The sequence below is a fragment of the Terrapene carolina genome, unplaced genomic scaffold (assembly GCF_002925995.2).
Source record: "Terrapene carolina triunguis isolate 2854851 unplaced genomic scaffold, T_m_triunguis-2.0 Scaffold629, whole genome shotgun sequence".
NCBI lineage: Eukaryota > Metazoa > Chordata > Testudines > Emydidae > Terrapene > Terrapene triunguis.
The window spans coordinates 5,278,927-5,291,873 of NW_020664980.1; the positions used below are offsets into that span (position 1 = coordinate 5,278,927).

Consider the following 12,947-nt stretch of genomic DNA (forward strand, 5'->3'; position numbering starts at 1 on the left):
TAATTTAAGAGATTTTGCAAGTATCTATCTATCTTGGTGTTTTACACTGTTGCCCATCAGCATAGTATCTGAGTACCTACAAAGTAAAACCAATGGCAAAAGCAAAGTCACTAGTAGATTTAATGTAATCTCTGGCATGGTTCCGTTTTCAAGGTAAAACCTCTGCTTGGAGTAGGTGGGTGGATTTTTTCCTTTGGTTTTTTAGATATTGTTGTTGGTAGGAGTATATTGGGTGGAAGGGAACGTCAGATAAGTGAGCATCATTCTTATGGTGGGAAGGCTTTTCGTATTAATAGTCAAAAAGGATAAAAAATAAACTTGGGTCTTTGGTTGACATATATATAGAAAGGTGAGCTCTTTTTCTCCCTTTTAGCTAGAAAAAGAAACGTTTTTGCCCCATTAGTATTTTGAAGGGGTTAGGCTTGAAAAGTCAACTCAGGCACTCACTCTGCAGTCAAGAAGTCAAGTCAATACATGTTGGGCTTTGAAGGTAGCAAGTACTGAGGGGAGATGGAGTAGTATCTTCTTGATTACAACGTGCAGGGGACTCTTCCCTCCCTTCTGACACTACCAAGAATACTGTTTCAATCATTTGGAAATGCTTAATTCTAGTAATAAATTCCACCCACCTTGTCCTACAGTAGTAAAACGGACATAAGGACTTTATTAATCCTATATTTTATTTTAATCCTCCACCTAATAATATCGAACATATGTTTTTTATGTTGAATCTTCTCTTTTTTTGACATTGAACTAAAGACCTGCAAGAAGTAAGCACTAAAGGAAAGATGCATTTTTGAGTTGACCTTTAAACAGAAAGCAGTGCTCAACCTGGTGTTTGCTATAATATCAGATAAGAACATGGAAATAGAAGTAGATTGCTGGCTCACGTCATTTGCATGAAAGTTTCTTTTTTCCTTTTTTAAACTGGGGCAATAAATGCACTATTTTAAAAAAATATTTTTCCCACCTGCCCATCAAGAGGAACATTCTTTCCCTACCTCTTGTTGGGATATACAAAATTCCCAATGCCATTAATAGGAATTGCTAAGCATGAATGAAGGAAAAAAACATCAAAACATTCTCAAGGACTTAGGAATTTGTTACTCATCAATATTTATTACCAATCTTCAAATTTCAAAACAATAAAACTATATATAAAGAAGAATTAATCTCACAGCGAAACCTTGACAGCACAAAAGTGCATATAAAACGCTGGTTTTCCCAGCCTACATGTAGAGATTTCAAACTCTGACCATTAGAGGCAACATTTCTTCTCACTGATTATTGTAGATTACCAATAAGTGATGCTTATCTGTTTTTTCTTGAAATTACATGACTGGATTTCCTGTATTGCCTTAAAAAGACACACAATAGAATCTACACTATGCAAGTGAGTTCTGAACTCTAAAAGGGAAAACTGCAGGGGAATTCCTGGAGAGCACATCCATTTAGGTTGAAAGGTTAATAGTGTGCAAGGTTGCACACTAAATTTCAACACTCACTATTTCATGAATTTTGGAGACGCTTACAGTGGAATATTAACAAATCTTTAACTGAAATTAATTTTTTTAGTAATAAAATTACTTCTATTATACTAATTTAGTATTCTGAAAAAAATCTACATGTAAAGAAAGTATACTTTCACTGAAACTCAACCTTTGAACACTGCAGAAAAACACAAGGTAAAATGTTCTGAATGCAACTGTAATAAATTTAAATTTTAATCCTTAACCAGAAATGCTTATAGATTGTGATGAATAAGTCATTATCAATGGAGGACTAATGTTTATATGTCTGCAGTGCATCAATAAAAGACTATTATGATTGTGATAATTTACTATATGTAAAGTAGCATGCCATCAGCCCCAAACTGTGCTCTGTCTCTCTAAATCTTTGTAAAATACAAAAGACACTAAAGAATATTTGTTGTAGTTTAAATTCCATCGTAAAATAAACATGTAGAATACCTTTACTGATGAAAAATTGTAAGCCCAGTAGAAAGGAAAACTAGTTTACTGCTTTAAAAAAAAAAATTATGGAGGAAAAACTGTCACCAACAGCTTACTTTATCTTTACCATTCATTTAACACAGACCCTGGGCATGAAGCCATCAGCCCTTAGGAAACTCCAGCTAGTACAGAATGCTTCATCACATCTCTTCAGAAGTATGGGCTACCACAAGCATATGTAACCTGTTCTCCACTCTCTGTGCTGGTTTCCCATAGAATATCAATACGAAGTTCTCAATCCTTATCTGCAAGGTGCTCAATAGCCTAGGCCAGCTGAGCATATCAAAAAGATCAACTAAGGCTTTGGAATGAAGACTGTGGTCAACAGTTCTGCTTCTTGGGGACAATGGAGCATTCTACCAGAAGGCAAAGATCTTCTGTGCAAGAGAAAAGGCTTTCTTGAGGAGGTCAGTCTGAGACTAGAATGAGCTCCCATAGGAAGTAAGGACCATCACAAACCCCATCACATTCTACTCTAAGGAACACTTGTTCAATCTTTTTTTCTCTAACAGAAAACACAGCGAGTACATTAAAAAAACCTCAAACCCCTCCAAGTCAAAACACTACACGGCACACACATTTCTCCACTTGATATGAGAGTTAGAGAGAGCAAACCACTTGTGACAAATGCTAATCATATTGCTTAGTGCTAAGATACTATGGTACTGAGGGTTGTACAGGAACTTGTATAGAAAAGAAGAGAAAAATAGGTTTGGTATCCAAATACCTAAATAAATTCCACCGTGCTCATAACTGTTATTTTGGACTTTTTGTCTTTTGGGGCTACATGAGAGAAAAACTGCAGAAAGAAATGCCTGAATATCCATAAGACAGAGTTATACCTTGTGTATCTGTACTGAGTCAAGAGTCCCCCCCCCAAAAAAACTGGGAGGCATGCCAATGATCAGAGGGAGTGATAAGAAAATGAAAACTGTGTGTGACTCTCCTTATACAGTTTCCTAAAAATTCCTTTATGGGGGAAAGGATCCATAGGAGAACAGGACAATCTGCATGGAGACCCTGTGTTTCCACACCACCTTTAGATCCTCCTCTGGTTTCCAGACAACTCTGCTGTTGGGAACTGTGCTGCCTGGGTTTCCTCTGCCAGTAGCTGCCCTGGAGAACCCCATGAAAGGGGGTTTCATAGCATGGAGAGGATTCTACACAAAAGGCCAACAGAATGATCCTGTGTTATCATTTAGGTTCATTCACTGGACAGTTTTGCTGAATATAACTATATGAATCTTCTCCCATACCTCCTAACTTGTACATCTAGACCCAAAGAGTTTCTCCAAAGAACTGGAAATGAAATGGGTTTGAGAGGGTTAGGAAGACAATTTTGTTACTGATTTATGACTTAACTGGTTCAGTTGTATTGCATACATGAAAATGGAGTGGATGACATGATGACTGATATACCTTAATTTCTGGGGACATGTTTATGGTTCCAATCTTGTGCAATGTGCTGAATTATTTTCTTCATTAATAAAATTTGTTTTAAGAAAATGCAGCTATCTTCTAGATATAAAGAAGTTCTGGTTGCAAGCTTTCAGGATAAATATTATAGAACCATTTAAAAAGAAATACTCCACATTTCTATAGGAACTTTAAACTTAAATAACTGATTTTATATCACGGAAAGAATCATGGTATTTTTCAAGAATGTCAAGAATTTTTACGAATGAATTTACTCACTATTTTGAATTTATCTTAGAAAGCTTGAAATTGAAAGCTGTTTCCATACCAAAACTCCTCCCTTTCCAGTTGTGTTCACCCAATGGTTTGTTATTTACTGTTGTTCCTAAGTGTTGGGCTACTATATGAATAATTTATTTTTATAACACTGAAGAATTTGCTTTGATCAAAACCTAACCAATTTTGACCCAATTAACCTTGGGCTTGACAATGTCTTTTTAAAATTATATCTTGGGAGAAAAGAATATTGATCAGACTTTTTTTCCCAATAGCTACACGTGATAAGTCAGCTTTAGTGGCATAGTTTGCACTGCAAAAGATAATATTGCATTTCAAAAATTATTTTAGTTTTAGGCTCAATAAGAGAGGTGTGTGATGTTACTAAATGTAAAACAGTCTCTAAACGTTTAGGGAGCGTCGTCATATTAAAATACTCACTTATCAAGTGCCTTGTAGTACATGTCTAGATCCCTGTTTACCAGCTCTGTTGTTCTCATAACAATCATCATTTCTCTGTACTTTTCCTCAGCATCTTTGAACTGAGATTCTCGAAGCTCTTTCTTAAATCGAATGATCTCTTCCTCAAATCCATGCTGCCGACCTAATGCCAAACTGTGATTTCTTTTAAAATCCTCTATTTTCTCCACCAGACGTTGTCGTTCACTGTCAAGTAAGAGAAGAATCAAGGTAAATAAAGTGTTCTGCATTTAAGGCTTCATATACAAAGAAGTCTTTAAAAAACAGCCCTACTTCCCTAGTTATGCCAGAAAGTAACACTTCGTATACAAACTTAAGTACTAGAAATTAATCCACCAGGCCTAGAGTATGTTTATTGGTCTGAAAGTTGGAAGTGTACTATGAAAGTATATTTACTATTGGCAAAAAGTGAGAAAACATTTTTGATAAAATTTGTTTACAGAATAAACTTAAAGCCACTATCTAGTTAGAGAAAACAAATTACCTATGTTGGCGGCTCGAATGCTATAAAATAACTAGTCTGACATTAGGGACCTAATTATTCATGCTGCTGCTCAGCAACAAGATTATTATTTTGATAATTTGTTAGGTGCCAATACTGTATTTGGCACTGTACAAACAAATATAAAAAATAGCTACTGCCCCAAAGAATTTACAAATCCAAGGGATTAATACCAAAATTGCTGAAATCAATGGAAGATCTGCCATTGGCTTTAATGCAAGCAGGACTGAGCATTGAAAAAAAGACATGAAGACATGATATTCTTGTTTGGAGAAGGGAATTAATTCCCCACACATCGTTTGGAATTATGGAAAAATCACTGAATCATTGAAACCATTCAATGTGCAGCAACAAGAAAGAGGGCAAAGATACTCTGCCAGCTACATTTTTTAAAATTCGACAATCATACATGACATTTTAAATTTCATATTACAAAACTATCAGAAAAGATACACTGATATACCACGTCTAATACAGCTTAATATTTTATGAACTGCTCATAAAATATTAAGCTGTATTAGACGTGGTATATAAAAGAAAATAAAAGTGGTAATATTGTTATTTTATAATTCTATCTGAAATGCTACTTGAGGGATGGGTTGCCACAGTAGTCACAAAGTATATACAATTACACTGGGGTTTGATCCTGCGAACACACATGTGAATGACTACTCGCATGAGGAGTCCCATCAACATAAATGGACTTATGCACGTGTGTAACTTCACTCATGTAAGAAGTGTTTGTAGGATTGGACCTTTGGAGATTTTGTAAAGCAGCAGTCCTCAAAACTATGGTTTCTGGAATATTTGCTGATCAAAATAACAAAAAATTGCTGGCCTTCCTCTTAATTCCCACTACTAAATGACACACAAAAAGACAAGAAAATATTTAATGTACTTTTAATTAGCACCACTTTTTAATTTAAGCAATAGCTTATGCTATAGTTGACACAGGGATTTTACGCACGCATGAACTTGGAGGGGAAGTGGTCTGTGTGAGTGGAAGGAAAGGTGGTCCATGAAAGATGTGGTCAACTTCTTGAAAACTCCTGCTTAACATTTAAGAAGTTATTTTTAAAAAAAAAAAAGATAAGGTAACCCTACTTCTTCAGTTGTGGAACTTTCATTTCCCCCATCTCCTTCAAATATTGTTTTCGTTCTTCTTCAACTTCTTTTAGGTCTTCATTTCTTTTTCTTAATGTAAGGTTATCCTCTAGCCATCTTTCCTGGATCTAAAGTCAAATAAAGTCAAGCGGTTTAACAGACTAATGCATTTTTTGAATTCCATATGTTTTTACAAAATTACATAACTTTCCACATCTAAATGAAAGCTTTTGATTATTTTAATCAATGGCTCTGGATAGATAAAAGTCATTGGAGATGAAATTTTCCATGAACCATGTATGCCTCAAAATGCCTTTAGGCATTACAACGAATATTATTAATAATAAAATATCAGACATGCCAGTTGGATTTTTGCTTGTAAATAAATAAAATTTAGGTGTCACAATAATACTTTATTCTGATTAAACACATAGTATAGTGAAAAAAATGGGATAAATCCAGTATAATGCTTGAGAATATAAGTAGTGTTTGTTAAATACACTACCAAAGAATTTCAAGTATTGAAAAAGAACAAGTACAAGCTAATAAACATGTTCAAGAGTGACTAGTTGCTTCTGATGCCTTGATTTCTGGTTTCAGAGTGGTAGCCGTGTTAGTCTGTGTCAGCAAAAAGAACGAGGAGTACTTGTGGCACCTTAGAGACTAACAAATTTATTTGAGCATAAGCTTTCATGGGCTAAAACCCACTTCATCGGATGCATCCAGTGGAAAATACAGGAGGAAGATATATATATACACAGAGAACTTGAAAAAGTGGGTGTTGGTATACCAACTATAATGAGAGGTAATAAATTAAGGTGGGCTATTATCAGCAGGAGAAAAAAAACTTTTGTAGTGATAATCAGGATGGCCCATTTCCAACAGTTGACAAGAAGGTGAGAGTAACATTAGGGGGAAAAATTAGCATGGGGAAATAGTTTTTACTTTTTGTAATGACCCATCCACTCCCAGTCTTTATTCAAGCCTAATTTAATGGTGTCCACTTTGCAAATTAATTCCAATTCTGCAGTTTCGTGTTGGAGTCTGTTTTTGAAGTTTTTTTGTTGGAGTATGGCGACTTTGAGGTCTGTAATTGCGTGACCAGGGAGGTTGAAGTGTTCTCCGACTGGTTTCTGAATTTTATAATTCTTGACATCTGATTTGTGTCCATTTATTCTTTTGCGTAGAGACTGTCCGGTTTGGCCAATGTACATGGCAGAGGGGCATTGCTGGTAGATGATGGCATATATCACATTGGTAGATGTGCAGGTGAACGAGCCTCTGATAGTGTACTCCACAAGTACTCCTCGTTCGTTTTGCTTGATTTCTGGGTATCCTTAAAGGGCCCTCCTACTCAGAAGGCTCTACATGCAAAATTACTAGTCACTTCTGAAAATTTAGGCTGTTAATTATACTATATACTTACCTCTTTTGGACTACCATGTAAACTGAACATTATAGACCCAACTTTTCAAGAATGCATCTACTTTAGAATGTGTAAATCTTGAACTTTTTGGGCTGATACATGGTAATTATTCTCACTAAGGTCCTGATCAATCAAATTGATCTATGTGGGAAGACCCTTGTGCCTGCGTGGGTCACTCCTGAGTCACCGCAGTTCTGCCTGGGTGCTAGGGACCACTTGCCTGGACCCACCTACAGGATCAAGGCCTAACCATTCAGTATATGCTCTATCATAAACCAAGACAAGTAGGAACTTACCTTCTGAGTATCAATGTCTTGTCTAATTGTTCCCATTTCTTTACTTATTTTTTCTTTCTGTTTCTCACAATCAGCTAGTTGAGTTTTTACTTCATCAAGTTCAGACTCTTTTTGCTATACAGAAAGGAAATTTTGTTAGTTTAACAAAAAATAAAGTTTGAATATTTTTATTCTCTTTATTATAAAATTACCTTTTTATAGTCTTCTTTTCCTCCCTGAACATATTTCTCAATTTCTTTCACATAGTCATGGATATTTTTAACTTTCTCTTTGATCTCATTTATCTGTGGGGAAAAATATCTAATGTAATATAGATTTATGTCAAAAAAATATATATACTTCACAGAACTGCATAAACTTTAAGTACAGAACATTTTCAAAGTGCAGATCATTATCATAGCTAAAGCTTACTTACCTGTGAAACCATTTAGTTTTTAAAAGCCAGGTATAATCCAGTTTATCTCACATTACCATACTTTTCAAAACACATTTAAATGTTATATTTTTTAGCAGATAGATGCATAATTATTTTTAGTGACTGTTGTTACACAGAGCTTTTTCCCCCAAACAAGGCTATTTATATTACTACATTTTACTGATTTTTAATTAATTGTTGTCAGAATTGTAAAGTAGCCAGGTGCTTTGGCAATGAGTACCAATATAAATTCTAAACAATCTCACACATCTAATAGTTTGCTTCACATTAATCTTCTACTATGTAAATCCACGACAATTCTCAACAAGGGAAACTTCCTTATGACAAAGGCCCTGCACCTCTGTCTAAAAAGTGTATCATTTTAATTGACTGAATTTCTACTATCCCAACCTAAGCAAAATACATTTTACTAACATGTGATAAGTAGTCTAACCTTCTCTTGTGTTACTTTGTTACTTGTGTTCTTTTTGTTGATTAGATCTACTCTCTCCCGCTGAAGTTTTTCTAAAGTTGCTTCCAAAGGAAATAGCTGATCCTTCGCCTCCTAGGGGAAAAAAAAAGCCAAGTTGCCTAATTTCCATTAGAAATCCATCCTTATCTTCTCAGTGCCTTAGAGATTGTTTCCTGTTATTGCTTGTAAAATTGTGAAAAAAACACATGCATGCATGGGAACACACCTGGTTTTTCTGTGATCTGGAATGTTTTTTAAGGAAGTATGTTTATTTTTTCAGTGTTAATGAAATTGTGAATATGCAGATAAAGCAAGTGCAATAGGTCGCCAAATTTATACGGTGGCAAAATAAACAGGAGGAATTAAAAAATAAATCTTAATTTCCATGATAACTGATAATGTTAAAATAGGACAAAGTTAATCCTAGTGTACCCCAGTTAAATTCAATATTTAACAGTATTTCCACAAAAGTAAAGAAACTACTATTGGATTTTCTTACTTTGATCTCTCTGTATAAAGACTGAACCCCAGTGGACAATTCCACAGTCTGATCCTCCAGTTGTTGTCGACGCTGCATATTACTGGAAATTTGTAGCTTCTCTGCTTTAAGTTCATTCACTGTACTCTTTAGCTGCTGGATCTGAGTCTGCTGGTCCTGTTTAAGTTTTTGATTTAACTCAATTTTACCAGTAACTGCAGAAAAATAAATAACCCCCCCCCCACATTTAATCAAATTAATTACATTAACCAAAACCTTTTACTCTGCACTAACTGAAATCTTACTCTTAGTATCAGATGATGGATCATAATATACAAAACATTCCAATGAAAAATGAGAAGCAGTATGCCTGAAATAAGATTTCATTAAAAGATATTAAATAATCAACTATTGCTTTAAAAAATTAAAAATATAAATAAGCATATACTTTAAAATAGAAACTTTCATAAAAGAAGTTTTAAAAAGTTACTTTCAATATTCAAAATGCACAGAGGCTAGGAAACTACCAGTTTACTTGTATGATTTACCTGTATCCCACAGGTGTTTTTTTTCTTGTTTTTCCTGGCTTACTTGTATAAGAGTTCGATCTAAGTCTACCCCTTGCAGCTTATTGGCCTGCTGGGCAATTTTTCGTTCAACATCCCTTAGATCAGTCTGAAAATAACAGGAAAAAACGTTAAAATTTTTGTACTGTTGATTGCTGTATTTAATAACTTTAAGAAAACAATCTTGCACTTACCCTACTTCAAATTCAGAGCAGCTTATACTAAAAAATGTGTTTTAATCTAAAACGAACTATTTATTTTTAAAACAAATGCACAAATGGATGAGGTTATTTGAAATTGAGTTTATACTATAGACAAATTTTGCCAATTCAGAACTTCAGATGTGCATGGGAAAACAGCATTCACACAACGGTTTCTATCTGAAAAATTCAGGTGTGCAAAATTGATGATGTAATTTTGTAGTCCATGTTATTAAATTAGGCACAATTGTAAAAGCTTACACTTAAGGTCCGTTGAAACAAAGGAAGGAAAAATGTAGCCAGAGTAATAAATATATAATGATGCATTCAGAACTAAGGGAATTTTAAATCAGTATGATCAACATGACTGACTTCAAATCATACAGGGTGCAGAAATATATACTTTATTTCCTGCCCATTTGACACCTTTAAACACTGTGCCATGGTCTGACACAGCTGAAACTATGTCAGCTATTGTTTTGTTTTTAAAAAAAAAATCATCAGTCAGAATTAGGAACATTCTTGAATTTATCTTCTCTTATTCAGTGCTGCATGAATATTTTCACTTAATTATGGGGCAAATGCTGCCCCCACACGTATGTGGATGGTGCTGTAGCAAATGGGCACATTTGGAGAGGCACATAGTATGAAGCCCAGATGCAGGAAGAGTTGGAATAGAGTGGCAGAAGGTTAGGGCTGTAAAGGACAGTTCAGTCACTAATTAGGAGTAGCTTCCAAAGTGATTGTGTTCTCATTTGAAGGCCTGGAGAACATAGGAAAAAAATCTCTCCCCTACTTCCACCATGGTGTTCTACAAAACCCAATGATGCTTGTGAATTGTTTGTAAAGCACTTTAGGATCCTCTGAAATTAAGGGCACTATACAAGTATATATTATTATTATCACCCATAACCACTTGTGATAATTTTGGTATTCTTTTTTTAAAATCCTCTTTTTCCTCTATTGAGATCCTTCAACATTTCGAGGCACTGTGATGGACTGCATACCAAGGTAGCACTAATGGAGTGTTATTTTATTCATTAATAAGTCTAGTAAACTTACCTGGTACCTTTCCATAAGTGTTATATCTTGTAAACATGCTTTGGCACTTTCCTCCTCAGGCATAACTGTACCTAAGAGAGTTTCCTGTTCTTCTACATCACTCTTTAGGCGCTGAATATCTCTGTTTACATTCTGTAGCTTGTTTCTTAAATCTGGTATGTCCTTTTCTTTAAGTTCAGCTATGGTCTGCCTTAATATAAAATATAAATCCATAATAACAATTGCCCATTTAAAGATAGTAGCTTAAGTTCAAAATAATGGGTAATTTGTGCTATGATTTAAAATTGGAGCAGATGGAACTATTTTACAGAAATTGTCAGTTACTGAAATCTGCCCATCTGGTCATCTCATTCATCAACCTATGGTAACAGATCCTATCCTTTCAGTCAGCTAAGATCAGTTCAAAGCCAAGAAAACTTATCAAAGCAATGTGCTCATACTAGTCTCAGATCTTACAGAAAACCACTATACAATACTACCACCTTGTGAAGGAAAAGCATAAAAAGTTTTTATATTGTGTACTTTTTTTTTTCTCTCTTACACACTAAGTCCCATGCAACCCTGAGCTAACCAGACTACTAGAAAACAGGCTCCCAAAACTTCTTGAGCCTGGAGACCCTTCATCTCTGCAAAATGCATGCGTTTTCCACCCCAACCCCAAATCTTGTTGTTACTGACATGAATGCTAAACTTTTTTTCAGTTTTGTTTTGGGGGAGTGGTGGGGAGAGAAGAAAAGGAGAGTAATTCAAAGTGCCTTGTGTGATACATTTTCCCCAGTTTAAAAGATGCAGACAATTTTGAAGCAAGGATAATTAATTTTTGTAGAGAGATCTGCAGGGATCCTTCTGGTGATTTTTTTTTTTTTAAACATTAACTGCTATCTGGTGCCATCTGGTAAATTTCAAAGACAACAACAATTAAACTGCTCCTTAGAAAGATCTAACGTCAAGGGATAAAATTCAATCCATGCAGGGACGGATTAGCAGTATACAGATACAAGGATGGATTCCAAAAAAGGCAGGAACGAACGAACGAACGAACACACACACACACACACTTGAACTTCAGAAATATAGAGAAGGTACTGTGGACCCACTAGGAAGTCCCTGAAGATCCCAAGTTCAGAGCTTCTGCTCCAGAAGGTCTGAATTCACACAACCTTCTCAGAAGCAGAAAGAGATTAATAAAAATAATTGATTTATATCACCTGTAACAAAATGTCTGTAAAATGGTGAGCTTGTTTCACAGTTTGTTTTTAGCAACATGGTCTCCGCTTCAGCAAACACATTTAACATGAAGTAGAATGAAGACATTTTAGTAACAGCATAAATAATTTCACCATTTTAATTATATAGATGTTAAAAAGTGAAGAAAAAAAAAAAGGAGGATTTTTTATACTGGACATGACCACTGAAGAAGCAACACTTAACCAATTCCTCTGCCTAGCCCTCAACAGAACTGTGAAAGTACTGGAATTGTCAAACATATAGTTTGTTTGACAAACATATAGTACAGTCTAAACTGAGTAGAGGACAAAGCTCTTAGTTATTATATATTGACGTAATGACACTTTCGAGGGCTAGTGTTTTGAGAGTTGAATTATCTACTTCCAAAATATTTTCCTCACGTTTATTCTTGTTCTTTGTAACACACAGAAACTATCATCATTTGGAATAATCTGATTCCTTTTAAAAGTGTGTAACAAGAGGCGTAGTATTCTCTGTGTGGTGCCTTACCTTATTGGTTTAAGCCCCATCATTTCATCACGCTTCTTTTCTCTTCTTTTAAGCTCAGACTCTGTTGACTTCAGTTTATCTGGAGCAAGACGTAACTTGGACTGCAGATCGCTAATTACATCTTCCAGTTCTGACTCTGTTTGAAAGACCCTCTGACAAACTGGGCAACATGACTGGTTCTCATCTGTCAGTTGTGTAATAAACTGTGAATAAACTGCTGTGGCTCCAGCAAGCATAGCTGTTTTTCAAAGAATAAATTAAAGTTTGTCAATTAAAGCAGTGAATAATCAAATCTGCAACAATAATTTGTTGCACTATAAAAGGAAACAAATTTGATACCTGTGAAATTAACAGAACAAGGGAATATTTTAGCTTAAATTGCTGTCTCTTAAATAAATGAATTGTGAAAGTGACTGTAATTTTCTTTGAATACTACCAGACTCTTCTGCTAACATTAGGCACAACGAGCCACATCTGTGGCCACGCTGGAGCTGCTCATTTGCAC

General features: G+C 35.1%; 1 protein-coding gene across 1 annotated transcript in view; it reads right to left on the minus strand.

Moving 5' to 3' along the window:
- The window catches only part of RAD50 (RAD50 double strand break repair protein), a 45,538-nt gene that overhangs the window by 8,549 nt on the left and 24,042 nt on the right, over positions 1–12,947 (minus strand). The window contains exons 14-22 of the mRNA XM_026659437.1: positions 12,443–12,680; positions 10,706–10,895; positions 9,426–9,552; positions 8,899–9,092; positions 8,382–8,492; positions 7,704–7,796; positions 7,513–7,626; positions 5,791–5,918; positions 4,146–4,370 (exon numbers count right to left, since the gene is read on the minus strand). Coding sequence (XP_026515222.1) covers positions 4,146–4,370; positions 5,791–5,918; positions 7,513–7,626; positions 7,704–7,796; positions 8,382–8,492; positions 8,899–9,092; positions 9,426–9,552; positions 10,706–10,895; positions 12,443–12,680 — 1,420 coding nt within the window. The remainder of the gene's footprint in view (positions 1–4,145; positions 4,371–5,790; positions 5,919–7,512; positions 7,627–7,703; positions 7,797–8,381; positions 8,493–8,898; positions 9,093–9,425; positions 9,553–10,705; positions 10,896–12,442; positions 12,681–12,947) is intronic.